The sequence below is a fragment of the Bidens hawaiensis genome, unplaced genomic scaffold, assembly GCF_021521415.1.
Source record: "Bidens hawaiensis isolate Kalapana, Puna unplaced genomic scaffold, B.hawaiensis_p1.1 tig00026914_1, whole genome shotgun sequence".
NCBI lineage: Eukaryota > Viridiplantae > Streptophyta > Magnoliopsida > Asterales > Asteraceae > Bidens > Bidens hawaiensis.
Genome location: NW_027494348.1, coordinates 218,542 through 228,325, shown reverse-complemented (window position 1 = coordinate 228,325; position 9,784 = coordinate 218,542). Strand labels below are relative to the sequence as shown.

At 37.3% G+C, this 9,784-nt stretch overlaps 2 protein-coding genes across 2 annotated transcripts in view; one reads left to right on the top strand and one right to left on the bottom strand.

Annotated features, from left to right (window-relative positions):
* Positions 1-1,477: 1,477 nt before the first annotated feature.
* LOC143574441 (putative protein phosphatase 2C 44) overlaps positions 1,478-9,784 on the top strand; it is a 113,023-nt gene continuing 104,716 nt past the window's right edge. The window contains exons 1-5 of the mRNA XM_077059059.1: positions 1,478-1,548; positions 3,079-3,330; positions 4,485-4,761; positions 5,255-5,409; positions 5,499-5,653. Coding sequence (XP_076915174.1) covers positions 1,507-1,548; positions 3,079-3,330; positions 4,485-4,761; positions 5,255-5,409; positions 5,499-5,636 — 864 coding nt within the window. The 5' untranslated portion in view covers positions 1,478-1,506 and the 3' untranslated portion in view covers positions 5,637-5,653. The remainder of the gene's footprint in view (positions 1,549-3,078; positions 3,331-4,484; positions 4,762-5,254; positions 5,410-5,498; positions 5,654-9,784) is intronic.
* LOC143574440 (uncharacterized) lies at positions 6,464-8,624 on the bottom strand. Its single transcript, XM_077059058.1, has one exon. It carries the CDS (start codon positions 8,595-8,597, stop codon positions 6,486-6,488), a length of 2,112 nt encoding a protein of 703 aa, XP_076915173.1. The 5' UTR covers positions 8,598-8,624; the 3' UTR covers positions 6,464-6,485.

Sequence of the window (9,784 nt, the reverse complement as noted above, 5' to 3'; positions counted from 1 at the left end):
TAGAAAATTACAATATACACATCATGAATTTCACTAATGTGTGTTTAAACAAATGCACGCGTACAAATAAGTGAATAACATTTTAACTATAGAATGTATAAGAAAGAAAATGCTTTATAACAATGCATGTTATGTAATCGATTGTTTTATCCATGCACTATTAAGGCCAGTTTAAAAAACTAAACCATGTCATGATGTGTGTTTGTAACGTTAGCAAATTACGGAGTCTGAAGTAAACAAAATAGGTAGACCGAATAAGTAAATAAAAAAAAATCATTAAATGAGATTTGGAATGAATTTTTATGATTTGTTCCAACCATCGAACCAGCTCACCACTATAATCGGCCAATCAAAATTAAGATGATTCAAGAGTATAATTAACTAATTTTGTAGAGGATTTCCCATCCGCCCGACCGATCTAGTTTTATTCTAAGAGCAGTGAAGAAAGTTTCGTCTTTATCCCAGATAGGCCTATGTACTGGTAATTAATCACACCATAGGATAAACCAAAATCAATTTGGTTAAACAACATTTTAACAACTATATTGTGTTCATATCTCAATATTACATCTTTACTTAACTTCTTATAGACAAATATATGAAAAACCACAAGGTTAATTTAGTAGATTTCATATTGATATAAACTCACTAATTTGAGACTCTCATCAGATTCAAAAGGGATAACTTCGTAAAATAGTAGCCAAGTTTCAAATTTATTCTTAAGTCATTCATATTTTATTTTGTTTCAATTAGATCACCCAACTTTCAATTTTATAACTCAACTTTTAATGTGCCCTAATTAAGTCACTCAGCTTACAATTTTAGCTCAATTAAGTCAATAAAATTTCAATAAATGTTCTTATACTATCTTTTTTATCTTTATATTATATGTTCATAAATAACTAAAACATCATTAAAACCATTTCTTTTTATATCTATTAATATATCACTTACGATAATATAGTAGTCGCCCCTCTCGTTTTAGAACATAAATTGAAAGTTAAGTGATATAATTGAGACAAACTAAAGGTTGAGAGTTCTAATTGAAACAAAACAAAATATGAGTGAATTCATTGAAATAAACTTGAAACTTAATTGCTATTTTATTGTGATTTCCCAATTCAAAAAGGCAGCCGCTGACTTCATGATATTTACCGTCATAAACAATAAAATAAGGGACCAAACGTGTACATACCTAAAAATAAAAGGACATAAGAACATATGATAAAACCGCCAGAAAGTAAACGACCCTGTCTGTATTCTTTTTCAAAGACTTGAGAGTTGAGAGCGTTTCATCTCTGACTTCAAACACACACACACACTTGCATACATATATACATACATACCCATAATAATATTATTATTAGTCGATTGGATTCAGATAGAGATCCATCCATCCGTGTACCGATTTTGACCAAGTCAAATAGCTCTCGTTGGTTGATCAGTTATTTATAAGACCCCGCGGGAAACGCTTATTGTTATTGTTAGGACTTTTATGCGGTAGCGATGGAGAAACGAAATCCGGCTGGACTTCTGCATAAAATCAAGGTGAATCAATTCTCGTGTTATTTTTTATTTTTTTTTATTTTGAGGTTTTATCGGTTGATTGTGAATAATTTTGTTTGGTGTTGTGATCGATTAGGTTTTGTGTGATGAGTAGTATGTATGTGTTTGATTGATGGATTGTGAATATGTGATGATATTTTTGGAATGAGTGGTTGAGATCTTGTGATCCATAGGTGATGACTTGAGCTATCTGTTTCCTACACGTACAAGTTTTAGGTTTTGACTCACTCAAGCTTTATAGATAGTGGCTGTTTGGTAACCTCATTCATGGTCATGGTCATTAAGAGGCTACCTCTTAATGGTTCATAGCCTCTTAATGGTCAGGAGGCAGCCTTAAGTCTGAATGGTTAAGAGATAACCATTAAGAGGCTATGAACCATTAAGGCGTAACCTTTTAATGACTTTTAAAAGGCTATCAAAGTCCGAATGGTTAAGAGGCTACTTCTTAACCATTAAGAGGTTATGAACCTTTAAGAGGTACCTTCTTAATGCTGTTAAGAGGCTACCAAACGACATGAATAGGATTTTGACTTGGGTTTAGGTGTGAAAATCTCATTGGTTAAACAAGATTAGGGTGTTATTTATGGTTCTTTTGAACATAATTGTGTTATTTGTGTTACGGGCTTGTGTGTCATCACCTGATTGGTTGTTTAGCTGTGTAGTTTTTTATATTTTTTTTGTGTGTCAACATGTGTTGTTGTTTGTTTCGGGCTGACGTATCATCATCTGATTGGTTGCTTGGCTGTGTAATATTATTTTTGTTAGTACCAAAATGGTGCTATTTGTAAGCTCCATGGCGTGTTTTGATTTGAGTTATAATTTCATGTAATCATTCTAAGTGGTCAAATGGTTTAATTTTAAAAAAATTTGTAAAATAGTAAAAGAGGCGGTTAAGGTGGTCATTTTCGTGATCCTCACTATAGAATTTCTGTTAAATTATCGTATTCAAAGTCATCTGCGATGAAGTTCGAAAAATGACACGGCAAAACTCTAAAATAAAAACTTTTTCTGGAATCAATGCCAAAGGTAATATAAAGTTATTTACTTGTAATATAAAGTTATTTACTTACTTGAATTTCATTGAAATACAAGCCAATGCATTCTCAAGACCCCATTAAAGATGAATTTAAGGAAATTAGAGATCTTACACTTTTGGTCTTCACTTCCAACATGTAGTGAATGTTTAAATCAAAATACATGTTGTGTAAATTTTCAAAAAGAACTGTTGTTATTGATCAGACTCCGTTGTTCATACTTCATACATAACCGTTGTTTCTTGATAACTCGTCAGTACCTCTTCAAACATGTAATGGATTTTTAATTCAAAATACATGTTTGTGCTAAATTTCAGAAAAATGTGCATATTAACTGATATGGTGCATTTTCATGACTACATAACCATTTTTTTTCTTTTATTAATCAAAAACTTATATGCATATTAACCAAACATTATAGTTTGATATGAAATTTCTTTTGTCTAATCATTGTTTTTTTATTATGATTGAATCACAGAAAGTTGCTTGTCTTGACGCATCACCATCTGATACTGGAAAAGGAAAAAGCAAGTCAGCTGATAGCAAAGTGTTTCATGGATTTCACTTGGTAGAAGGGAAATCTGGACATGATATGGAAGACTACCATGTTGCTGAATATAGAACCATAAATGGCCATGTTCTTGGACTCTTTGCTATATTTGATGGCCATTTGGGTGATCGTGTACCAAGTTATTTGAAAGATAATCTTTTTAACAACATACTCGGCGAGGTATGTTTCACTAACTCTTGCTCGTGTTCTTATTACCTTCAAAACCAACCATTGATGTAGTAAGATCAATTAACATACATGTTTAGTGATCTAAAGTATGTTTTTTTGGTGACCAAGAGAACCTGTTTGGGAAAACTCATGGGTCCCACCAATAACTTGCCAACCAGTGGGGCCATTGGAGGCTTGGTTCCGACCTGTGACCTTTGCTAGAGGCCTATAGGGGAATTAGACACTAGGAGTATGAAAAAAAAAATAGAAAAAGCTAGAAAACCGAAGCGTGACAGTAGCTGGAAAAAACCAAACTGAAATGTGAATGCAGTTTTCTGTTCGGTTTCTAGACGTATCAGAATTCGGTTTCAGTTCCACAAAACTTGCTTATATGGATAACTGAATCGAATTCAATCGAAAATTGACCAAATAATAACCGGTTTAACCGGACAACCGAATCGAATTAACTGAATAAGTCTGCGTAATCGGTTGATTTTGGTTTGGTTACACATTTCTAATTCGGGTCAGTTCGGTTTTTGGTTAGGGCAAACAAATAACCGATGAAAGCCCCTACTAGACGCTTATTACTGTGCCTAGGAGTGAAAAATCCTGACACGACACGAAAATAATCAGGTTTCGGGTTGACAAGTGTAACACCTTTAAAAGCTGGTTGTCCCGTTAACCCGCTTAGGTTTCCAAGTTTAGTTTTTTCTTTAATGTGTATTTCTATAAGCAACACCGATAATTTTTTGGTTTACCATAAACGAGTTGGTTTATGACCAAAACTTTTTATTTTTCCTTTTTACAATCTTCAGTTGATTTGTCATTGAAGTTTTTTTTTCTTTATTTTCAAATATTTTTGGCTAAAATAGAAAATCTAAAAATTAAATAAGATAATATGTCATGTAGTTTTAATTCATTTTTCTTTGATAAAAATGAAATGAAATCATTTAATATGAAAAATGATTAGAGTAATTTATCTTGGGTTTGTATGAAAAGTTTAGAACGTGGTAAGACTGTCCGTGTTCTGTTTGACCCGAATTTATGTATATCAGTAAAAATGTATGAAATGCATATATCATTGTATTAACAACTTATAACATAATCTTATAAATTTAATTTTGACGCTTGTGCTTTAACTTATGTATTTACTCAACATTCTCCAGCCAATTTTTTGGAAAGATCCCGCTAAGGCAATAGAAAACGCATACCGTTCAACTGATAAATTCATCCTTGAAAATGTGGGTCAGCTCGGACCTGGCGGGTCAACAGCAGTTACCGCCATTGTCATCGATGGCAGAGATTTGTGGGTTGCAAATATAGGGGATTCTAGAGCTGTTTTATGTGAAAGGGGTTCAGCCAATCAGCTCACAGTTGACCATGAACCACATGTTGAAAGAAGTAGAATTGAAAAACAAGGCGGTTTCGTGACCACTCTTCCAGGTAAATTGGGTCGTGTTCGCCTATGTTTGTGCATTAATAATATAAAGAACGGTTCGCGAGCCTAAATGAAAACACCAACTGATGGTAAACATGGGCATCAATCTGTTGCGCCTAAAAAAATTATTAAATTAAGTAATATGAGTGGTATATTAATTTCATAAAACTAAACTAAATTAATGGGTCTAAAAGATATTAAATGAATATATGAATGAACTTAAACAAACATAAACTAACAAACATGAATGAATGAACTTAAACGGATTTAAATGAATCGAACGTGCATGAAAGAATGCGATATGTGTTCATGTTCGTTTATTCACCTAAATAAACATAAAGTTATGTTCATGTTCGTTCATTTAGTAAATAAACAAACTTTCAACCGGATGGTTTACTGAACATTTGGTGCGTTTATAGGCAATATAGATATTTGTGACGTCAGATTTTTAGCAAGTTGTAAAATATTGTAAAATAATATGCTATTATATCTTTTAAGGTGATGTTCCTCGAGTCAACGGTCAACTTGCGGTTGCTCGTGCGTTTGGAGACCAAAGCCTTAAAGCACATCTAAGCTCAGAACCTGACATACGGCATGTACCTATCGACGCCACCATCGAGCTTGTAATATTAGCCAGCGACGGCTTATGGAAGGTCCGCTATTATTTTATAACTTTATTTATCTTATATGTTACAAAAACAATATTGTTTTTATATATTTACATAAGTTTATGACAATGTAGGTGATGAGCAACCATGAGGCTGTTGAGATGGTGAAATCCATCAAAGATCCGCTAGCAGCCGCCAAGCGTTTGACCACCGAGGCACTAGCGAGGAAAAGCAAAGACGACATATCATGCATCGTTATTCGATTTGGATGACCGTCACAAACCACCATGTCACCGAGGTATATCCAAGTATTGTATAGAAGAAGTAAGAAACATATGCAATTTAATTATTCTTTAAGACATTGTAAGGGACTGATGTATAGTTTAGTTTTGATGAATGATGTGTAATAATCAGATTGTTTTTTATTTCTTGGCCACATTTTATATGAAAAAAGTACTATAATAAAGAAATAAATAAATAGAATGTGTTAGTTAAGATAATAAATGATAATTGAATATGGAGTAAATATTATTTATAGCTGGTGGCTGGCTGACTGACCGGTGTAGTACTGTATTGCTACAAGAGCCATGTGATAAAGTCACGTGACTTGTTATTAAACCATGGACAGAAGGACAAATATGTATGGGTGTACTACAATTATTCATCTTTTATTCTCACATGCAATCTAACCGTTGCAATTTATCAGATGATATTTACTTACAAGATACGTTGATTGATTCCAATATTATAAAACACAACACACTTTGGATCTAATGTTTTATTTGTTAATTAATGTCCCACCTTCATTTTAAAAGTAATGAGTAATGAATATGTTGTCTGAGGAAGTGTTTGTGTTTGAAATTGATTGTTGAAACTTATGAAAGTTGAAGAACAAGTTTATTACATTACATTGATAATAAATATATTGTATACATAATGAATAGATGATATGATCATGAAATGTAAATAGCACACAAACAAATCTGCATGAAAGGATGATCTTAGGCCCCAAAAGGATGCAGATTAAAAGGTTGATATTTTTCTATGCTCTATGATCCTCGAATTTTAAGAGAAATTCACCCGCGGAATTAGTGATTAAGGACTTAAGGATACGGATTTGATTAATAGTAGGGGATTACGGGTGGCGGTGGGGAGGCGTAGGAAACACCGATTACTGGTGGAAGAGGGGTGTTTGCGGACGAGGGTGGTGGTGGTGGTGAACGATGGTGGCTTATTGGTGGTGGTGATGAATGGTGGTGGGTAGTTGGTGGTGGTGGTGATGAATGATGGTGGTCAGAGGGCGGGGGTGGGGGTTGTGTTGGTAGAGTGCAACCGGTTGATGGAGGCGGTGGCGGAAGTGAGTGTGATGGCGATGGTGGCGGAATTGAATGAGATGGTGATGGAGGGAGTGAATGGGATGGGGCTTGTGGAGGGGTTTCGTGTGGTGGCGATGGGTGGTTTCCGTGTGGTGGAGAATATGCTTCGGGTGATGGAGCCGGAGCACCAGAAGGCCCCTTTGGCGGTGATTGGTGGCTTCCATGTGGTGGGGATGGGTGGCTTCCTGGTGGAGATTGGTGGCTTCCGTGCGGCGGGGATTGGTGGCCTCCTGGGGGTGGAGATTGGTGGCTTCCATGTGGCGGCGATGGGTGGCTTTCAGGTGGCGGCAATTGGTGGCCTCCTGGTGGAGATTGGTGGCTTCCTGGTGGCGGTGATTGATGACTTCCCGGTGGAGATTGGTGGCTTCCAGGCGGTGGTGATTGGTGGCTTCCTTGTGGTGGAGATTGGTGGCTTCCTGGGGGTGTAGATTGGTGGCTTCCTGGTGGAGATTGGTGGCTTCCTTGTGGTGGAGATGGAACAGGTTGGCCAGTTGGTGGTGAAACCCCATGTACCGGTGGCGGTGGAGGCCGGTTATGTGTTGTTGGAGAACTTCCATCTGTAGGTGGTGGAGGCCTAATGGGAGAAGTAGACGGCGGATGAGAGGTGGTTGGTGGTGGTGGAGGGTGTGTTTTTGTACCCGGTGAAGTCGATGAACCAGGCGGTGACGGTGACGGTTGTTTAGTAGGCGGCACCGGTGTAGGCATAGTGCTAGGAGGTTGAGACGGCCCTGGAACCGAAGGCGTTGTCGGAGTAGGAGTAGAAGTAGAACCACCACATTGCAACTTCCTACAATCAACCGGACGAGCATCACCCAAAGAACATTCGCGTACCGACCGCTGATTTGCCCTGCCCGTAATACAATTCTTCCCATCATCAAACACCTTCCCACCACCAGCCGAACACGACGGCGCCTCACCCGTAAAATAATTAAACGAGTACGTAAAGTTCTCCAACCTCGGCAACCTACACACGCTATCCGGCACCACCCCGGTCAGCCGGTTATGCGCCACATTCAACTGTTCCACACTCCTCAACCCGGACACCGCCCCGGGCAACGGCCCTTGTAAATTATTAAAGCTGACGTCAAAAACGGTAACTTCTTTCAGCATTCCAATCTGACCGGGTAAACACCCAGTCAGATTGTCATTCATTAGAATAATCTCATTCAACGTGGGCCCCATTTTCCCAATACTCGACGGGATACACCCGCCGAGGTTATTATTCGCCAAAACCAACACTGATACCGGTGAATTCCCCAAATTCGTCGGTATCCCAAATCGAAACCTGTTATCATTCAAAAACACCGCATCCAAATCCTTATCAAACAACCCCGTCGGCACCGCACCTTCGAATTCATTAAACCGAAGGTCCAAAAACTTCAACGACGGCAACGACAAGACGACATTGGGGAAAACCCCAACGAACCGGTTATTACTCAAATCGAACTCGTAAAGCAACGTCAAGTTGCTAAAACTCTCGGGGACCGTCCCACAAAACCGATTCGAGTTAAGATGAAACAATGCGAGATCAGTAAGGAGGCCGAGCTCGTCCGGGAGGTAACCCGCAATATCGAGATGGTTGAGGTCTATACCCGCAACCGTCCGAATAGAGGGGTTGCTCGGCAACGGGGCGCAGTACACCCCGTTGTAGGAACATACATTTGATCCGGCCCAGTTAGCAGTGAAGTTAAATGGGTCGGATAAAATAGTATGTTTCCAAGTTTGGAGGGCAGTGTAGGCTTGTTGGAGCCTTGGGTTTTCAAAGACAAGGTTGGTGGGTTGGCAGGTGACAAGGGCGGTGATGGTGGTGATGAGGAGGGTGAGGATGACGGAATGTGACGGCTGCGGCGGCGGCATTGTGGTGGTGGGAGAGAGAGAGAGAGAGAGTGAAGGGGTGTGTGAATTGAATAAATGGAGTAACGTGGGATATCTGTATGTATAATTTCTTTCCCCCCAATGTCAGAATTTAAAGCTCTTTTGTTTATTCATTTCTGAATTATTATGGGTACTATTTTATGTTTTTAAATTCAACAATAATTTACTTTTTAAAATGTTGACGGTGATATTGATACTAAGATTTTTTTAATATGTCAAAAAAAGTACAACTTTTTGAAAAAAAAAATAATAAGGATATTATTTTATGCTTATTTTTTTTAACTATCAACAAAGACTGGTTAGGACTGTTCACGAGTCAAGCTCGAGTAGATTTGAGTGGGTTGAGCTCGAGCTTGAAACTAAATGAGGTCGTTCGAGCTCGGCTCGCTTCAAGTCGTTTCAAATATAGTTTTTTTAGCTAATTTTATTCAAGTTTTTATTGAGCAAGCTACGAGTAACAAGCTTTTTGCACAGTCATAGACTGGCTACTCGGGAATATTTATTGGCAAAAGGTAAGGCCATTCACATCCGTGATTGCAGATAGGATAATTAGAGATGGTGTGACCTGACCTGTCATTAATTTTTAAAAAAACCACCATCAGAAGGCCCATTATGATAAAATATGTGGTTGTGCGTAATATTTAGTTAAAATTGAGACTCGAACTGACAACCTTTTTTAAAAAGTGTCACCTGGACACCGCTAGAGTAGTGTTACTTGGTGGCTATTAACGTTACTTAGCTCGTTTGTTATTTATGTGGTGGAAGCCTTCTAAGGAGTTTTTGTGTTTATTTTTGTAATGAGTATTAAAATTTATTTAATGGTTTTCAATAATCTTTTTAAAACTTTATATTCACAAAAACTTTTGAACATGTTAATGTAAAACTCGGGAAAAAACTTGCTTAAAAAAGTAGCATTTCACTGTACTTTCAGCTGCTGTCTTTTCAATCACCTAAAGTTTATTATTAAAATAATTTATCGAATTAAATGTCGAGAAACATGGACATCAATATTTCACATTTTAGTATATGAATAATGCCAAAATCAACACATACCATTTTCATTTTAAACATCAGAACATTTTTCTCAGTAAATAGGAACTAAGCTTATGCCTTGAGAATGTTTGAACCATCGGCTATACATTTATGGTTTATAGTGCATAGCATTCCTA